This window comes from Citrus clementina, unplaced genomic scaffold (genome assembly GCF_000493195.1).
Source record: "Citrus clementina cultivar Clemenules unplaced genomic scaffold, Citrus_clementina_v1.0 scaffold_5, whole genome shotgun sequence".
In the NCBI taxonomy this organism is placed as follows: domain Eukaryota; kingdom Viridiplantae; phylum Streptophyta; class Magnoliopsida; order Sapindales; family Rutaceae; genus Citrus; species Citrus x clementina.
Window position 1 is genome coordinate 32,746,380 of NW_006262201.1, and position 19,234 is coordinate 32,765,613.

The 19,234-nt window shown below is 38.7% G+C and overlaps 3 protein-coding genes across 4 annotated transcripts; 2 read left to right on the forward strand and 1 right to left on the reverse strand.

The window, feature by feature from the left end:
* Positions 1–8,444: 8,444 nt before the first annotated feature.
* Positions 8,445–11,635, forward strand: LOC18042132 (amidase 1). Of its 2 annotated transcripts, XM_006433232.2 has the most exons (10): positions 8,445–8,660; positions 9,051–9,203; positions 9,458–9,582; positions 9,671–9,796; positions 9,934–10,119; positions 10,226–10,373; positions 10,478–10,646; positions 10,833–10,967; positions 11,058–11,233; positions 11,368–11,635. In XM_006433232.2, the coding sequence occupies exons 1-9, from the start codon at positions 8,548–8,550 to the stop codon at positions 11,196–11,198; spliced, it is 1,296 nt and encodes a 431-aa protein (XP_006433295.1). In that variant the 5' UTR covers positions 8,445–8,547; the 3' UTR covers positions 11,199–11,233; positions 11,368–11,635. The 2 variants fall into 2 exon arrangements, with proteins under 2 accessions (XP_006433295.1, XP_024038737.1); XM_024182969.1 differs by lacking the exon at positions 9,934–10,119.
* A 1,163-nt stretch (positions 11,636–12,798) lies between these two features.
* On the forward strand, positions 12,799–17,118 carry LOC18042386 (mevalonate kinase). Its single transcript, XM_006433236.2, has 6 exons — positions 12,799–12,985; positions 13,058–13,196; positions 14,381–14,624; positions 14,707–14,960; positions 15,649–16,062; positions 16,705–17,118. The coding sequence occupies exons 2-6, from the start codon at positions 13,064–13,066 to the stop codon at positions 16,854–16,856; spliced, it is 1,197 nt and encodes a 398-aa protein (XP_006433299.1). The 5' UTR covers positions 12,799–12,985; positions 13,058–13,063; the 3' UTR covers positions 16,857–17,118.
* A 590-nt stretch (positions 17,119–17,708) lies between these two features.
* LOC18041903 (NADPH-dependent aldehyde reductase 1, chloroplastic) lies at positions 17,709–19,011 on the reverse strand. The gene is made up of 4 exons (XM_006433237.2): positions 18,789–19,011; positions 18,326–18,702; positions 17,854–18,212; positions 17,709–17,766 (listed from the first exon to the last, which is right to left on the reverse strand). Exons 1-4 carry the CDS (start codon positions 18,903–18,905, stop codon positions 17,744–17,746), a joined length of 876 nt encoding a protein of 291 aa, XP_006433300.1. The 5' UTR covers positions 18,906–19,011; the 3' UTR covers positions 17,709–17,743.
* Positions 19,012–19,234: the final 223 nt, after the last annotated feature.

The window sequence follows — 19,234 nt, forward strand, 5'->3', positions numbered from 1 at the left end:
CCTCTACTACTGTGGGAGTGTTGATGAAGACCACCATATGTCGAATCATGCCTTCTCCAAGGCTCCCTAGCTGGGGAACGAGGAGGGTGCGCCCTGCTGCGCTGATACTGTGGTGGCCTCTGATGAGGCTGGTGAGCTGTTATCCGACCTCCTGTTCCACTACCTGAGGCCTGGAGGTCCCTCCTCCTGATCGGCCCATTTCCCGGTAATGCCCTCTTCTCTTTCTTTTCCAGCCCCTCCAGCTGGTCTGTCTTAATCCGAGCTGCCTTTTCTTCCTCGATCTCTATGTCTCTTTTAGCCTGCTCGTATGCGGCTGCATACGTCTGAATAGCTGGGCTTCTCAAGTTGTACCACAGCCTTCATATCTTCACTCCCTCTTTCAATCCCCTTAGTGCCTGAGGATGGTCGAAGGCTCCCAAATCGAGGACAGCACGATGAAACCTCTTGATGAATTCCCGAAGGGTTTCTTGCTCCCCTTGCTTCATGCTTTTCAGCTCCATCATGTCATCTTCTGGTGCCATTGCCCCACGAAACTGCTCTGCAAACTCCTGGCACATCTGCTCGAAGGTTTTAATGCTCCCCCGAGGAAGTTTCATGTACCACTCTCGTGCACGTCCCTCAAGGGATAGTGGGAACACCCTGCACCTTTGGGATTGAGATAATCCTTGTACCCCAGTTATGTCGTTGAAACGCTCTATGTGCACCAGCGGATCCGTTCGTCCCGAATACCTAAGGTCTGGGAGGCGGAAATCTCTCGGAATAACTGCCCTCATGATCTCTGCTGCGAGCGGTGATTCTCCGTCCAGCATTATCCTCCAACCAGGAGCTCTGCTCCTTCCTTGCATGTCGTCAATTATCTGCGCTAGTCTGCGCACTTCCTCCTCCAGCTGCACTGCGCGACCAGGGTCACGTGCTGCAGCTTGATCCCGCTCTTGCTCTACATCAAGCAAGTGTTGCCTCAACTCTGTTTCCTCTGCATTTGCCACCCCGTCGTCCTCGTCAAAAATCTGTCTTGCCGGGGATTGCTCTTCCTCTCTACGGAATTCTCCCTGCAGAGGTATGTTACCTCTCTCACCACCAAATCTCCCGGTGGTTTGACTTCTCCTCGTACTATCGGGACCTGGAGCCACTCCCCCAACTCTCATCCTTTCCTCCTGGGTTACCCTTCGTTCACTCTGCAACTCATGCAGGATGGTTGTCAGGGTCTCCATCTACTTTTCCATCCGTTCCATCCGGTCGAACATGGCTTTTTCCCGTGCTTCACTGGCTATCTCCCTCAGAGTCACGGAATCGTTAAGCCTCATATCACTCCCTTGTGCACTACTTTCTCCTGTCTCCATTGCTTTTCACTTGCTTCACTCCTCTTCTTGCTATCAACAGAAGCTTTTTGCTCAGCTCCCCACAGACGGCGCCAAAATGTTGATGCGAGATTCTGGTTATGCTCGTTCTACGACCAGGATATCTGCTCGATCAACCTCACCTCGATCAGGATCTCTCCTCGTATGCTTTCTTCTCCAAGTATCCCTGCGTTCACAGAAACGAGTCAGAGCACGCCGGTTGTTTTCCCGGCGTAAACCCTCCGACGCTCAAGTCAGATGTGAAGGCTCTGGGAACGCTTGCCACAGATCTTATGGCTTGTCTATAATCTCAGTTCTTAGAGTTCTCTTTTCTTAGTTCAAAAATAAAAAATGCTAACCCTTTTACCTTCGTTGGCTACCTTTTTATAGGCTTCCTCTGAATCCGGATCTTCCGCAGTCCACGCCCGTCGTTCTCCCCACTCTCGGGTGTGGACGCCCCATTACCGCCATTGTCGGCGAATGGAGATGGACCTCGTGCCTTAATTCTCGGATAGGAATGCACGTCCTGCCAACTATCGTTGGCTGGGTCTCCTCGCCTCGATGCCTAGCAGGAATGACCTTATGCCTCTAACAGGAGTTCGGCCTCACGAATGGCATATTCGTGGACGAGCAGAATACTCCTGCTCGTATTCCCCTGCTACTTGGCTCTTGCAGGATACCCCTGCTCGCAGGACCCTGCCACCAACCACCTGCTCATCATGTTTGATCGCCTCGATGTATTTCCCTCAAACACTACATCTCCCAAAAAAGGTACTTGGTAAATGGAGGCTGCCATAACGTCACCTGCTGAATTGCGAACTAGGACTCTAATTCCAGCATGGTCAGCCTTGGAACTGACTCCTGCATCAACGTTCACTTTATACCATGGCTGGGGCGGACTTTGCCAAGTCTGACTTGGGTTATTTGTCTTAGACCTCGTATCGACTTGACCTTGCGTTATACCTGCTCTAAGTGAAGCCACTACATTCTCAACTCGAGTGATAACGTCTTGCGGCTCACGAACAATATTACCATGGGTTAGATAATTTCTCGCTAACCAAATCGACCAGCAAAAAACCACATATTCCTCAAATTCATCTTTTGTTAAAAGTGATGCAATATGATGGAAAGGTTAGAAAATTCCATTGGCATTGTACTATTGAGGCTAGAATAGAACCTCGTCAACTTCCAAACTTTTTTCACTTGTTTACACCCCCACCAAGGCATAATATGTATCGTCATAATCAAAACCACAACAAGGGCATGTAAGAGCAATTGGAAGCTTCCTGTTATGTAAATTTAAATTGGTGGGCAGAATGTTGGAAAAAGCTCGCCAATAAAAAATTTTGATCTTTGTTGGGAGAGATAATTTCCAAAAATACTTCTACTACCCTATATGATTACTAGAAGCAGATGACATATCTGTAACTTTCATATGAAATGCCACATAATAACCACTGTTGACTTTATACTGACCCCGCTTGTCGTGTGTCCACACCAGCTGGTCTTTCAATGGTCTTCTAGGCAACGGGATTGTGAGAACTCGGTTTGCGTCTTCATCAAGAAAATGATTCCTTATCATTTGTTCTTTCCAGCAGCCTTCGTCCTTAATTAAAGTTGATACTGAAGATTGTGAAGGCAGACGCTGTAGGGATAATGGGTTAAATGTAGTCGGACATGGAAGCCACCTGTGATGATAAATAGATACTTGTTTGTAATCTCCAATTCTCCATCGCGATCGAACTTCAATAACTTCGCGTCCCCACAACATGCTTCTCCATATATAGGATGGGTTACTGCCCAGGTTACTCTCAATGAACCCACATTTTGAATGATATTGTGCTTTAAGAATTTTAGAGACTAGAGAATTGGGAAAGGAAATTAATCGCCAACATTGTTTCGCTATGAAGGCTCAATTGAAAAAGCTCAGCTCTCGAAAGCCAAGGCTCCCATTTGTTTTTTAAAGGCAAAGTTTCAACCATGGCAACCAATGAAGACTCCTTGAGGATGAATTATGACTCCACCAGAATCGTGTAATTATTTTTTGTAGTTCTTCACAAAAACTAAGAGGGAGCTTGAAGACACTCATTGCATAGGTGGGGATAGCCTAAGCAACAGCTTTAATTAGTACTTCCTTACCTCCACTGGAGAAGAGTTTGGCTTTCCAATCAGTAATCTTGTGCAGAATCCTAGCCTTCAAAGTATTAAAAGAACTCTTTTTACTTCAACCCAACATTGACAAAAGGAATAGATACTTTTCATAATGAGAGACAACCTCGAGGTTGAGTATTCCGTTAATTGCCTCCCTAATATTCTCTGGAGTGTTTGGAAAGAAACATACAGATGATTTTTCATAATTGATTACCTGTCCTGAGGCTTTACTGTACGTGTCAAACAACTCTTTAAGATGATAACATGCTGCAACTGAAGCTTTGGAAAATACCAAGCTATCATCTGTAAAAAATAAGTGGGAAATAGTAGAGCCTTTAGGATCGAACTTAATGCCCTGAATTAACTTGGTATTTTCAGCTTTAATTAATAAAGAAGATTAAGATTATGCACAAAGGATAAAATAAGTAAGGGGAAAGCGGACATCCCTGTCTTAGTCCTCTCTGAGGTTGGACGAAGCCTCTAACTTCACTATTAATCAAGAAAGAGAATGTAGTGGACGTGATGCATTTCATCATGAGACAAACCTATCTTGTTGAGAGCCCGAGCTTGAACATGATGCCTTCCAAAAAACACCATTCTATTCTGTCATATGCTTTACTTATATATAATTTAAGAGCAACCAATCCTTCTTTGCCTTGTCTCTCGCATCTGATTTTGTGGAGACACTCGTAGCCAATTATAACATTGTCAGTGATGTGTCGTTGTGGAATGAAGGCTGATTGGAAAGGGGAAATCAAGTGTTCTAAGAAAACTTTTAGCCGATTTGCAATGCATTTAGATATGATTTTATAAATGATATTACACAAACTTATTGGCATGTATTCATGGACTCTCTTTGGCTCTTTCACTTTCGAAATCAAGACCACATATGTATGGTTTATTATAGATAAATCTTCATCTCCATTCAAAATCTCCAAGCAAGCTGTAGTTACAAAATGGCACATTACATTCCAGTGGCGCTGAAAGAATGTTGCTGATAGTCCATCAAGGCCTGGAGCCTTTGACGGATGCATTTGAAATAGGGCTGATTTGATTTCCTCTGGTGAAAACTCCTTATCTAACTCGGAATTCATCTCAGCAGTAACTTTAGGCTCAAGAGATTGAAGAGCCAATTCCACGTTCAACTGGGAAGGAGTAGATGATGTAAACAATGTCGTAAAATAATTGGAGAACTCATTTTCTATGTCTAATATGTCTTCCCGCCACTGATTATTAATGTCCAAGAGGCTATCGATAGTATTTTTTCGCTTCTTGCTAGAAGCTTTGGCATGAAAATATCTAGTGTTGCGATCCCCTTCCTTAAGCCAAACGGCTTTAGAGCGTTGCCTCCAATATATTTTCTCATCCCTTAGGAAATCATCAAGTTGCGTTTCCACTGCTAGAATTCCATGATAATTCTAGTAGGGATAAGATTTTAAGCAAGTAAGCTTTGTGGTCAAAACTTGCAATATACACTTTTTATCCTCGAATTTCTTTCGACTCTACTCTTGTAGTTTGGCTCACACAACATTGGCATTCTGTAGAAACATAGAGACTAAATTACAATGGCCTTCACTGTGGCTAGAAAGCCATTCACGCTCTACTATATGGCGACATTCATCATAATTGTTCCAATAGTCTTCGAAAATAAACATTCTTCCACAATGACGTCTTTTTGTAGAAAGAGAGGTGTTGCGCTTCCAAAACTCTACTAGAATTGGAGAGTGATCAGAGCCCCAATGGTCAATGTTTATCATTGATACTGCTCTGTAAGTGTCCTGCCAAGAAGATGAACCCACAAATCTATCAAGTCGTTGTTGTACCAACATGTTTTCTCTTATATTATCCTATGTAGCCCAAATCTGAGAGATCACACACCCTAAGAGTTTCTTTGAACTCCAACATTGTGTCAGTGTACTGAATTGGACCACCCTATTTTTCGTTCATATGCAAGATTTGATTAAAAACCCCGCCACATATCCAGGGAGCTGAGGAGAGTTGGGCTAATCGACGCAACAAGGTCCATGTATGTTGCTTTTCTACATGCTCAGGATGGCCATATATGCCTGTGAACCGTAATAATTCATCCCCATTAGTAATAACAGTATCTATATGGTGCTTGAAATATGAGAGGATCTTCAGATCAATATCTTCATTCTATAAAACAGTTAGATTACCTCCGAACCCATTTTACTAAGAAAATGTGAGAGAAGTGAAACTTATATTTTAGGACGTCCGATTGCTTCACTATCAGCTTAGTCTCGCTTAAAAATACTACATGAAGCTCATATATGTGGAGTACTTCCTTGAGTGCTCGGACCGTTCGAGGGTTCCCTAGTCCCCGAACGTTCCAACATATGATATTCATTGTTCTCGGCGGGGCTGGAGGGCTAGAGGCCAGCACCTGCCGTTTCCTGCTTAATTGAAGAGGGCTTAAATAATGAGTGTGAGGAATGGACAATAAAAGTATTACTAGGCTCCTGCTCAATGCCGGTAGAAACGTGATCTGCGATTAATCGCTTAAGCTCGAGTTCCAAATCCACTGATTTGTCACTGACCCTTTGCCGTTTAAATTTGGGATTTGGACCGAATGAGGAGGTTACTTTGAACCCAGAATTTTGGGCCATACACTTCCACTTTCTTGCTGGGCTTGTCTCTTTAGATGGCTTGGTACTAGGCTCTTTGGTAAGGTGTGATCGGCTGGATTGAGAAGCCTGTGAGGTATTTTCATTTTGCTTCTCTCTAGTGTTAGGCTTGTTTGGTGAGGGCTCCATTGTTGGGTGTGCGGCTAAGAATTCGTGAGATGCATCCCGATAATGTTCAGAGAGTGATGATGTTGAAATTAATGCAGCTGGATCCGCGGCTTGATTTTTCTGCCGCGTGTCCATATCTCTAGAGCATCCTGCTAGCAGTACATATGTTTTTTTTTTATCTTCACGACTAGTTATTGCTGACGTCATCCCTTCTACATTATTCGGTGAGGCGGTCGCCGTTGTGCTCGTGTTCTACACTGTAGCAGATCGCTTCTCTTTGCTCCGGGCATCTCTTGGCTTCACTGATGAATTACGTAACTTAAGCAAATGGTTATACTTGAGATCTTGATCAGCTGGTGATCCACTAGTAGGAGGGATATGACATTCTCGATAGAGATGTCCTATATATGTAGCCACACTTGAAGCAAAAATCAAGCAAGCGTTCATAGAATATTGCAAACTGCATAACTTCATTACATCCTCCCAATTTAGCTCTAATTCCTCGTTTCAGCGGTTTCGTTACACTTACATCCATCAATATTCTAACTTGTGTACAATTACTAAGGCATGTCCCAGTCGACCCTGAGTCCACTTCTAAAACTTTCCCAATCCTTTTACCCAAAATTTCTCCAGTCTCTACAGTCATACAAACTATTGGAATGTTGTGAATTTGCACCCAAAAAGGGGCTCTGCTAAAATTCAACTTTGAGAGCTCTCCCGTCCCTTGAGGTTCTGTTAAGATTAAGAGAGCTCTGTCAAAAAGCCACGGCCCACCAGTTAAGACTCGTTTCCTTTTTGCTGCTGATTGAAACTGAAAAATAAAAGTATTGTAAGCCTTTTCGTTTTCACCTCGTGAATGGTACGCCAAAATTGCTGAATGGCTGATTTGAAACCTTCGCAGCAAATGGACTCGTTGGTTAAAACTTTCCCTACCAAGCATTGTTCTAGTTTCTGTACTCCCGCATCGTTTGCACGCCCTCAATAGTAATCACCTCACCGTCCTCATCAGAGAGTTAGTGCTTCACAGAACCGAGTTAATTCGTTAGAATCCATGTGAATGAAGTGAGTAATTAGAGAGCACTAAGTTGGAGAGACGAGGTTGAAAAGTGTGGATGGAGAAAAAGAAGAATGAAAAGCACTCCTGTTGAGTGATTGAAACACACCCGTAGTGTGAAGAAGCCCTTCGAATAAGAGAATTCTGTATAAGAAACCGTTTTGAAATTTGAAGGGACTAAAGTGTAAAATGACTTTACTTTTTGAGTAAGTAGTAATAATTAGTAACAATGAACATCTCAAATTTTTTTTATCTCAAATGAATAATAATGTGTTATTAATTAAATAGTTAATAATTCTCTACGAGATCTAACTGAATTAAATGTGGTATCTTACTAATTAATTAATGAGTACTACATTATTTGAGATAATTTTTTTAAATTAAAAAAATTTTGTAATACTATTATTTAAATCACTCGTTGTAGTGGAAGTATCACTTAAGCATTAAAGCAAGTCAATGTTTATATATAAAATTTTATTTTTAAAATATTTAATATTTTAAGTAATTAAAAAAATAGTAATACTATATATAACATACCAATTTAGAATTTTTGAATCAACGTGCTTTATTGAGATTCTGTCTAGCAATCAAATTTGTTATAACATAACTTTTATAATGTAATTAATTTTTGTATGGAATGATTTTCAAGCAATATTTTTTAGTTGGTCATTTGAGTTTGGACGTTGATGAAATAGCAATTAAAGTTAATTAAAGTTTTAATAACCCCTTCACAACCTAGAGAAAGAAAAAAAATTAACTATTATAGATGGTAGACATATTGATTTTAGGGAATTTTAATAATAGTAATAATTCGACAAGAAAGGGAAATCAAGAGGATGTGATGTGAAATGAGAAAAAGGAAAAAAAAAAAGAGAAAATCAAGATAGAAACAAATGCAGACACATTATGAAGCTGCAATTTACGAAGCTGTTCTTTTGCTGGTGTTTGTTGGAATCATGTATATATTGGCTAAAATGAATTTCACAAATTATTTAATTGAAAGAGATACTTTTTACAGCTAAACATGGCAAAGGCGTCAAAGGGTACATTTGTAATAAGCAAAAAGTCTCAGCTGAAATACCACCTTTGACCCTTCAGATACCGCCAAAAAGACAAATAGAATAACTGTTTCTTACTGCTCGCGGATACGAAACGACGCTGTTTTACCTTGTAACTAGGAGAAGTCTCTGCCTTAGCCATTTGCCAACCATGAACGTTGAGAGCCTGGTAGACACTTTTGACAGTAGCTAAAATGGCTTCAAGAGACTCGGATTATGGAGCTTTCATGGAGAAATTTGTTCTTCAACCAAGCTCTTCGGCTCATCAACTTCCTTTAAGTGGCCTCACTTTTGCAATTAAAGACATGTAAGTCTTCAGATAACTTGAACACATAACATAAATGAATTTATTTTGATTCTTTCTCATTAAATCACTCTTTTTCATGATGGGTACATAATATTTTGTAGAACCATTCTTGTTCTCATGTGCATTTAATTTCATACAATATTGTAATCGTTTCACCTTTTGGGTATGCTAAAATTGTTTACAAGCTCTTAAATTCCTTTTAATTTCTTGTAGGATTGTGTCTTTGGTAATGTACTTACCAATTTCAACTCTTGGAGAAGTGTCTATGCTAACTATTGCATCAATTGCAGTGTATTTATATTATCTTAATGCTCAATGTGTGTGTTTTTGCAAGCTCATATACTCTGTGCAGTTGGCTGTTGATATTTTATCTTGAATTTTTGGAAGCAGATTTGATGTGGATGGACATGTTACTGGATTTGGAAATCCTGATTGGGCAAGGACTCATTCTGCTGCCACATCAACTGCGCCTGCTGTTTTGGCTGTGTTAAGTGGAGGTGCCACATCTATTGGTAAAACTATCATGGATGAAATGGCATACAGGTTAGAGTTCAAACCAATTCATTGTTTCAGCTGTATAGGAATTCAATTTAACTATGTTTTCTAGTGATTTTAGTGAAATATTGTTCGCTTGCTCTTCTGAGTTGACTCTGGTGAAGACATTATGCTTGATGAAAAAAATACTGGATTAGTTTATTCTATATTCTTGGTTACATAGATGATGTCAATTCTGCGGCTCTTTTATGCATAATTCATTTGTTACGTTACATAAACTCTGGATGATCATATTATTTCAGTATAAATGGAGAAAATAAGCATTATGGAACACCCACAAATCCATGTGCACCAGACCGGGTACCTGGAGGATCTTCTAGTGGATCTGCTGTCGCAGTTGGTGCTAAGCTTGTGGACTTTTCCTTGGGTCAGTATCTCTTTCTTTAACAATTCCTATGTGTTGTGATTTTTGCTTCGGTAGCTAGACTACAAGGAAAATGTTCTGTCCATCTCAGGAACTGATACTGGTGGAAGTGTAAGGGTCCCTGCCTCGTATTGTGGGATTTTCGGGTTTCGGCCTTCACACAGTGCTGTTTCTACTGCTGGAGTTATTCCTATGGCACAGAGTTTCGACACTGTAGGTAAGGAACTGATGCTATTTTATTGATGCGCACTTCAGTCACACATATTATTCCCTGGTTATTTTATATATGAAACTTCATAATTTGCAGCATGTCTTCAGTATGGTTTCCTTGTTTTACACTGAATTCTCATCTAGGATGGTTTGCTTGGGATCCTAAAATTTTGAATCGGGTTGGACGTGTTCTACTCCAGCTCGCTGATGATGTAAATCTGGTCAGACCAAGTCAGGTGATCTTTGCCGAAGATTGCTTGCAACTTTCAAGCATTCCAAGTGATCGAGTAACTCAAGGTCTAGTTAAATCAGTGGAGAAATTATTTGGTGGTGGGTAGATTTTCCAGCTAATACCAGTCAAGTCCTGTAGAAAATTTGGAATTCATTCACCACGTCAGACACAGAATGGTAGTAATATTTGATTTGTTGTGTGCAGGTCACATTATAGAGAATGTGATTCTTGGAGACTATGTGAAGGACAAAGTTCCCAGTTTGCAGCATTTCTTAAGCGAAGGAAACAAAGAGCAGGAGTATAGCATACCATCCTTGGCAGCCCTTTCAAGTGCCATGAGGTTGCTACAAAGGTGCTTGTGTGAACAGAACTTAAACTTCTTAACATATTCTGCTAACTCAAAATCTTGTTTTATTGTTCATTGAATGTTGAATTTTGTTATAATTTGGAGCATAGGTATGAATTCAAGAATAACCATGGCGATTGGGTGACTACAGTCAAACCTGATTTAGGCCCAGGAATATCAGAAAGAGTGTGGGAAGCTGTTAGAACTTCTGCGCAAAAGATTGATGTATGTCAATCTGTAAAGACTGAACTACGTGCTGCTCTCAGTGCACTTCTTGGGGTACCCTCTCTTTCTCTTCCTGTCTCAATTTTTCGAAGCAAAAAATCTGTTCTTCAAAGCTTATAACTTCCTTTGCAAGAAATCTCTTAATAACTTCATTGGATGTGCTATTACTAGCTAAAAGAAATGTTGTAATCCTATTTACAAAAGAAAGGCATCGCTCATTTACAAATTATATTCTTCCAGGACCACGGTATCCTTGTTATCCCTACAGTTCCTGGTCCTCCACCAAAGCTACAGATGGATCCATCGGCATTGGAAGTTTTTCGTGCCCGGGCTTTTAGCTTGCTGTCCATTGCTGGAGTATCAGGATTCTGCCAGGTCTCTTTCTTCTTTGGTTTCTATAATAAAATTCTTCTAATATTTTTTTTCCCTTGCGAATCATGTTCTAATTTCTACATATATATACAGGTAAGCATACCACTAGGACTGCATGATAATCTACCTGTGGCAATTTCCTTGTTGGCTAAGCATGGTTCAGATGGGTTCTTGCTCAACCTTGTCGAGACTCTTCACAACACCCTTAAAGAAGAGCTTCAAAGAATGAGTTAAGGAGTTACTAAACTGGGATTTCCAACAATCTCTCTGTAAGTTCTATGTCATTCTCCAACCTAACCAAAAAAATAAGTAAATAAAATAAAATATTAGAGAGAAAAACTGAGCATAAAAGCCTATTGTGTATGCACTTCATGCCCCCTAACACTTGCTTCTTCTTCTTCAGGTGCCATTGTTGGAAATTCTGATGATGAAATATGGGGGGGGTGTGTATGATTAAATATATTTACTTCTTCTATGAGAAAAATAGTTGAAAAATGCAACATATGAGCAGTATGTGCTCCTGTTGATGATGTAGAATTGAAAAACTAGTTTCCAATTCTAATATATGATATATACTAGAAAAGATTATGGGATTATTGGTAATAGTTGATTCTTCAGAATGAACTATACTCTTTGTAATGAACTCCATATATTATTGTTATTAATTATTAGTGGGTGTTAGTTGATTGACTTCATGAATGAGACGAGAAAATTATTTAAAATATGATGATCATATATAAATTAATCACAGCCACTTAAATTGGAGAGCAGCAGTTCGAACCCCCACAAAGTATGTGGGGGTATTTTCTTCCTCAATTAAATTTGAGTGAAGGCAGTTTGCTCCCTTGCCCCAGTGCAAGGAGTAGACATCCCTCGAATATTTGAGAGGGTTTAAATTTGGACAGCGCTCCATTAGCATTGATATATGTTGATCTCAGTTATAATCTGATTTGTAAATATCAGTTATATTCTTATGTAATATGTGTTGTAATTTAAGCATTAATCTCGTGTAATAAAAAAATATATATATATAAATTAATCACTTTAATAGTTGAAGGCCAAGAGGGAGAACAAATGTAGGGGGGTGGTTGAGCGTTAAGACATTAAATAACAAATAAAAACATTATGGTAAAAGGAAAGTATTCATAAAGCGACTTTCAGACTGCACGCGCTTCTTGAAAGCTTGTTGAACACGCTCTAATCAAATGCAACATAAGTTCCCAAGCCCTATCACACAATTGAAGACATCTTAAATTTTTTTATTTATTTAATGATGCGCCATTCATTAAATAGGTAATAATTTTCTACGAGATCTAATTAAATTAAATATATTATTTTATTAATTAATTGATAAATATTATATTATTTAAGATAATTTTTTAAAAAAAATTTAGAATGTATAAAATTATTATTTAACTCACTTATTACCGTAAAAATACTACTTAAATATTAAAGCAAGTCAATATTTTTATATAAAATTTTATTTTTTAATAACAAACCAATTTAGAAATTTTGAATCGACATACTTTATTGAGATTTTGTCTAGCAATTAAGTTTATTATAACATAATTTTTATTATATAATTGATCTTTGTATTTAATAATTTACAAGCAATATTCTTTGGTTGGTCATTTGAGTTTGAATGCTGATGAAATAGAAATTAAAGTTAATTTAAGTTTTAATATCCCCTTTACAACCTATAGAAAGAAAAAAAAACTATTATAGGTAGTAGATAAATTTATTTTTAATTTAAAAAAATATGAAATATATATAAATATTAAAAGCCAGAGGTTTAAATTCGAAATTCGCTCATGTTGATGACGGAAAATTCATCTTTGGCCAACAATATTTTTCGTACTTAAAAATTGTAGTCTAAACTTTACAAGCAGTACATTAACACCCACTCGCCACGCGCCACCAACAACAAACAAAATAAAAAATCTTTGTTGTTTGTTTATCTCCGCCAACTTTCCGTTGCGCGGACTGATACTGATCGTTAAGTAGTTCAGGCTTCAGAAACAGTGAGTGACAAACCGCGATTTTCTTTACAATTTCTTTTTTTTTTTTGCAAAATTAAACTCTATTTTTTTTAGAAACAAATGGAGGTTAAAGCCAGAGCTCCCGGGAAGATTATACTCGCCGGAGAACACGCCGTGGTTCATGGATCAACGGCGGTGGCAGCCTGCATTGATCTTTACACTTATGTCTCTCTACGTTTTCCCGCTGATTCTGGTACATGAGTATAAGCACATTATTTATTTATTTAGTTATGTATCTGGGTGATTTTTTTTTTTTTAATGATTTTTCTTAGCTGAATGCTTAGATGTGAGGTTTATGAGCATTGGGTTGATTTGGGATTCATTGAAGTGCAGATTGGGAGATACCCTTTTGTTATTTTGTGACTATGTGGTATGTTTTGTGATTTATTGCTTTAACTGTTTTGTTTTTGTAATTTTGTGTTGGCTTACATTGGAGCTGGAATCAGTGGGAAGAATGAACTTTATGAGATTGGATTGTTTTGGAACTGCTTTATATGTTGATCCAAAGAAACTTTGGGAGATATTATGCTAATTTTTTCTTTGTACTGGTTCATGCAGTTTTTCTACATTTTCATTATTGGAAACAAAATTTTCATAGAGAGAGATATTTACTTTGGATTTTGATGGTTTTTCCTGAACTGGTCATATGACGAAGGATACAAAAGTTTTGGACTTTTGATGAGTGGTTAGAGGGGAATATTGAGACACTGAGCTTGTTTTCCTTTTTTATCATTGATTGCATCATTGTATCGGCGAAGATTTCTCTGTTAGCTTTTTTCTATATTACTTTCTTCCGATTTCTATATTTGGAGTCAATTTGTAGCTTGTTCTTGTGGTTCTTTTTTCCCTTTGTGGTATTGATGTAAATTCCTTTTGAGATCTAAACTGGAAATGAAATCAGTTAGAACAAGTGAAATTTGCCCAAAAGTAAGTTTCATCTTCAATAACTTGGAGATCTGGTATACATGAAATGGATTTGAATGGTGTTAATCTACATTGAAAATTTTCCCTGGAGTATTATGCATGCGCTTTCGAATTTAGAGTTCGATTTCAATTTTGGGAAAAATCTTGAAAGAATCATCTTCGTACTTTCAAATCTACTGATTTAACTGCAAGTCTATGCTTTAGAAGATGAGATACTAATTAGAATTATTCTGTCCTTCGGCTTGATTTATGGATTTGCAGTTTGTAAAAAGACAAAATGCCTTTACTAATAGCCTGATTAGGTTCATGGATACCAAAATTTGAATTAGATGATCAGTTCTATCTCAAATGCAGAAATATCAACTGATTCCATGACATTTGTGTTAGATCCATTTCTTCTCTTAGCTGGTTATAATGGTTTTTTTTTTTTTCTTACCTTTTAACTGTACGTAGATGATGACGATACATTGAAACTCGTCCTCAAGGATATGGAGCTAAATTTTTCCTGGTCAGTTACAAGAATAAAAGCAACACTATCTCACTTGGGTAGTCCATTTCCCTCAACACCCACCACATGCTCAATGGAAGTCATCAAATCTATTGCAGTTCTCGTTGACGAGCAAAATATTCCAGAGGCAAAAATTGGACTTTCTTCCGGAGCGACAGCTTTTCTCTGGTTATACACCTCTATCATTGGGTATGCCTCCATAATCATTCTTTATTATCGATTATATTCTCTTCATAATTTGGTCTCCAATAGTACTTCTCTTCTCTTTCAGGTTTAAGCCTGCCACAGTCGTTGTTACTTCTGACCTTCCACTAGGTGCAGGCCTTGGTTCATCTGCTGCATTTTGTGTCTCACTCACAGCTGCTCTGCTTGGTTCCTTAAATTCTGTACATTTGGATAAGAACCACCAAGGATGGTTAACATATGGGGAGAGCGATCTTGATTTGTTGAATAAATGGGCTTTCGAAGGTGAGAAGATAATTCATGGAAAGCCATCTGGACTTGACAACACAGTTAGCACATATGGTATGTAATCTTTGTGATTCTTCTCTGAATAAGTTTGTGGTTATGTTGACCTCTAGGTTTTGGCACTCAGCTTTTGCATATTCGTTGTTTAAATTTTGACGTTTAGGTCTTGGAACCAACTAATAATTGATAATTTATTAGATTTTGTAGAATAGTATGAAAGAATTCCGAAGGTAATGGTAAAGGCTCCTACTCTGCAAGCCTTATGTGAGACTTGATAAGTTATTCTGGTACCCATTATTTATTCTATTATTTCTTCTTGATATTTATGATGCCATGTCAATGGGCAAGCCTTAGAAATAAATTTAAGTGGCTACCTGTGGAATAGTAGTTGGAAAAAAACAAGAGTACGTATGCATGGATTTCCTGTTTTTAGTGAATGACTAAGTCTGCAAGTCTAATTTATTTGGAATTTGTTGGTGGTTATCTGAATGGATTTGAAAACAATTTAGATATACAGATACAATTCTTGTGAAAAGTGGATTTCTTCAAAAGTAGAATAATTTCATCAATTTTTACCACAAAGTACATGCAGGTTCATGCATTTAACAGAATAAGATTAGAAAATATCAGCATTTAACATTACATGAAGATGTATTTTGAATTCAATGATGTATAGACTTTCGTATCTTGCTAGTACAAGAGATTGGTGTTTGGACATGTTTGTAATACTTGATTTACACGACAGGTAACATTATCAAGTTCAGGTCAGGTAATATGACGTGTATCAAGTCAAATATGCCACTGAAAATGCTCATTACTAATACGAAAGTCGGGAGAAACACAAGGGCTTTGGTTGCTGGAGTTTCAGAGAGGAGCATGAGGCATCCTGATGCCATGAGTTCTGTGTTTAATGCTGTTGATTCTATAAGCAAGGAATTATCTACCATTATTGAGTCACCTACTCCAGATGACCTCTCCATTACTGAAAAAGAAGAGAGATTAGAAGAGTTGATGGAAATGAATCAAGGTCTGCTTCAATGTATGGGGGTCAGCCACTCCTCTATAGAAACTGTTCTTCGCACAACATTGAAGTTCAAACTAGCTTCCAAGTTGACAGGAGCTGGGGGCGGTGGATGTGCACTCACGTTATTGCCAACATGTATCCTTCTGTTCTATTTACTTGCAATGGTCTTGCATTTATTCTCTCTTTTTCTATGATCTCTTGTTGCTTGCTTTTACCATGCCTGCCATTATATTACAGCTTGGATGCATTTTAAGAAAATGTTGATGTGCTTGCGACAAGCTTTCTTCATCTGCATTTAGATAAGTTGTCCAACACTAGAAAGGAAAATAATGTCTCATCATATAACTTGCTACAAATGCAGGTCACATCTGCATGATGTTTGATTGTTGTAGTGTTATTGTCAAGGGAATGGAGAGAACAGAGGAGACAATTTAGCAAGATCTAGCTTTTTCTCTTTTGTTTGTTGTGCTGCCCAAGGCTAATGGTGTGTGGACTTGGCCAAAGTGGGGGCTCCAATGTGTAGCCTGGAAAACACATTTACCTTGTTGAAGATTCCAGAAACAGGTTACCTGTGCTTCAATTCTACAAAACTATTAGAACTCAGAATATTAAAAAAAAAAAAAGAATTATGTATTATAGGTTAATACATTTTCAGTTTGCATTTGAATTACCAGCAAGAAGACATAAGCCAAGAATTAGCACTGGAATTCACTTTGTTTACATTACCTCTGCTCCCCACTGCTGTGTTCATTTTGTTACCTTGACCATGCTGATCAGTGCTGTCCGCAACAGTAGTTGAAAAAGTAACTACAGAGTTGGAGACGTGTGGATTCCAGTGTTTGATTGCAGGAATTGGTGGGAAGGTGTTGAGGTTTGCTTTGGAGGATTATCATGATTTTCCAAGAACGACGGATTGTAGAGACATCTAATCATCATTGTCAGACAAATAACATAAGTACGATCTCATGTTATTGATTTCTCTATCTATCCTTGTTGTATATTAATTTTCTTACTTTCTTATTTTTTTCCAACGTGGGTTTCATCGCATTCCATTTCCTGGGTAGTATTTAGTTTCTGCTTTGCGGGCATGGTTCAATAACGAAGCTTTATCTGATCCATTGTTTCCTTATGTGTTATAAGATACGCTTTCTATTTATCATTTTCTCTTGGCTATAACTCACACGAGTAATTACTCTGGCAAGCACGTAACGTAAGAGCTGTGTCTATTGATTCGTGTGTACTCATTTACATTATATTCAGAAATGGTAGTTTTTGCATAGTAAGTGACTTCTGATATACAGACATCGGATATTAACTACGGACGAAGAATTTCAGAAGTCTTATGTTCAGTACCAATTTCCTTCATAGGTAGAACAGATTTCTTCCACCTATATGGATTGTGACCGAAGATTGAGAAAACGATGTCACAACTCTTGGAATACTTCGGCTCCCTTTGAGCAGAGTGTACTTAATCAGGTTCCTGTAAATTTCGTTAAACCTGTCGAGTGCTTGGACTTTCAAATTACTATCGTGATCATTACTACCAAGAATTGCTCCTTAACTGGTTTTTATTGGTGTATTCGCTATTCCTACGGAACAATACGAGGCAATGCCCAACTCTTTTCAGCTCACATAAACCGTGATGTTATTTCTTGCAAGTACATGACATGGCATAACATTTTTAACACCAAGCATTCAGTTAGCTTAGCGGCTACTTATACATACAAAAAGGCTAAACAGATGCCCCAATAAATACGAAAGGGAAGAGGGGGTTGAAAAAAAAAAAGAAAACACCGGCTGCCTTCAAAAAAACCCATTAACCATTCACAATAGTGCCACCTGCAAGCGTTAAAAAAATCATCAGAATCAATCCTCCAAAAGTACAATATTTGTTGAACAGGATAAAATTGCGATTAATTAAATTACCATTAGGGTGGAGGACTTGGCCGGTTATGTAAGAAGAGCAATGGTTACAAGCGAGGAACACAAAGCAAGGAGCAACCTCAATAGGCTGGCCGGCTCTCTTCATAGGCACTTGGTTTCCAAACTGGGCAGTCTCTTCTTCAGTGAACGATGCAGGGATCAATGGAGTCCAAATGGGTCCAGGCGCCACGCCATTGACTCGTATCCCTCTTTCAACTTGTTGCAGAGCAAGCCCTCTCGTGAATGCCACAATGGCTCCTTTTGTTGATGTGTAATCAAGCAGCTTCGCGTTCCCCTTGTATGCATTCACTGATGTTGTGTTGATTATTGAACTCCCTGCCTTCATATGCTTCAGCGCATGCCTAATCAAACCATTACAATCATAATAATCATTACAAACAAGAAACAATATCTTAAATCAATTTTGATGACACAAAATTTTCAATTCTTTTTTTTTTTTTTTCTTTTGGTTCACCTAGCCATGAAGAAGTAAGAGAAGATATTAGTCCTAAACACTCTCTCAAGTCTTGATTCATCAATATCCTCAACCGACCCACATTCATACTGCTCTGCTGCATTGTTGACAAGAATATCAATCTTGCCATAAGCATTCACAACTTCGTCGACAACCCTCTTGCAATTCTCATCAAATCCTAAATCTGCTGATATTGCCATGGGGTCTTTGGCATCCGGGGTCTTAGCCTTCCTCAACATCTCAAGTGTCTCCTTTGCATCTTTGTCCTCTTGAGGTTTCACGTAGGTGAAAGCCACGGTCGCCCCTTCTTGTGCAAAGCAGTGGCACACTGCTCTCCCGATCCCGGAGTCGCCTCCGGTCACCAGGGCTACCATCCCCTGAAAAATTTCACTCTCAAATTAGTTTACTATATATCGTGAATGATACTAATTAAAAAAATGTGGATTAACCAGAGCTGCCATACACGAAGTTTATTAGAAGGGGTGTAATCAGGGCTGGTGAATTGAGGAATGGGATTCATAACATGCTCTTTGCCAGGCTGAGTGTCCTGCTTCTGAGGAGGCTGGTTATTAGAAGCCATGTTCGTCACACTCAACGCTCTTCTACTGGGTCTCGGACTCACTGGAAAATGACTTGTTTGACAAGCTCTGAGGTGGGGTTTGTTCTGATACCAAGAAACACTCGGTGGTGTTAATGCCGTTGAGGAAAATACGAAGCAAGCGAACATCTATATACGTATTGCGTTGTATGAAATTCAAAAGTGCTGATTTAATGAGTTTGCATGCGGACACGTAGGAGTGCGTGGCGGGAAGATGGATGTCCACGCGTCGTGTTGGCCGCATGCAGCGGGGACGTCAGTAGAAACGCTCGTTTCTGATCTCTGCTGCTGATTATTCAAAACGTGAACTA

What these genes read in the sequence shown, in the direction of transcription:
- LOC18042132 (XM_006433232.2), top strand. Translation starts at nt 8,548, where the DNA reads ATGGCTTCAAGAGACTCGGATTATGGAGCTTTCATGGAGAAATTTGTT. An exon ending in ATGGATGAAATGGCATACAG is followed by an intron (nt 9,204 to 9,457) that starts GTTAGAGTTCAA and finishes ATATTATTTCAG; the next exon opens with TATAAATGGAGAAAATAAGC. An exon ending in CTCTCAGTGCACTTCTTGGG is followed by an intron (nt 10,647 to 10,832) that starts GTACCCTCTCTT and finishes ATATTCTTCCAG; the next exon opens with GACCACGGTATCCTTGTTAT.
- LOC18042386 (XM_006433236.2), top strand. Translation starts at nt 13,064, where the DNA reads ATGGAGGTTAAAGCCAGAGCTCCCGGGAAGATTATACTCGCCGGAGAA. An exon ending in ACGTTTTCCCGCTGATTCTG is followed by an intron (nt 13,197 to 14,380) that starts GTACATGAGTAT and finishes AACTGTACGTAG; the next exon opens with ATGATGACGATACATTGAAA. An exon ending in CAACACAGTTAGCACATATG is followed by an intron (nt 14,961 to 15,648) that starts GTATGTAATCTT and finishes TTTACACGACAG; the next exon opens with GTAACATTATCAAGTTCAGG.
- LOC18041903 (XM_006433237.2), bottom strand. Translation starts at nt 18,905, where the DNA reads ATGGCTTCTAATAACCAGCCTCCTCAGAAGCAGGACACTCAGCCTGGC. An exon ending in CCCCTTCTAATAAACTTCGT is followed by an intron (nt 18,703 to 18,788) that starts GTATGGCAGCTC and finishes GAAATTTTTCAG; the next exon opens with GGGATGGTAGCCCTGGTGAC. An exon ending in CCAAGTCCTCCACCCTAATG is followed by an intron (nt 17,767 to 17,853) that starts GTAATTTAATTA and finishes TAACGCTTGCAG; the next exon opens with GTGGCACTATTGTGAATGGT.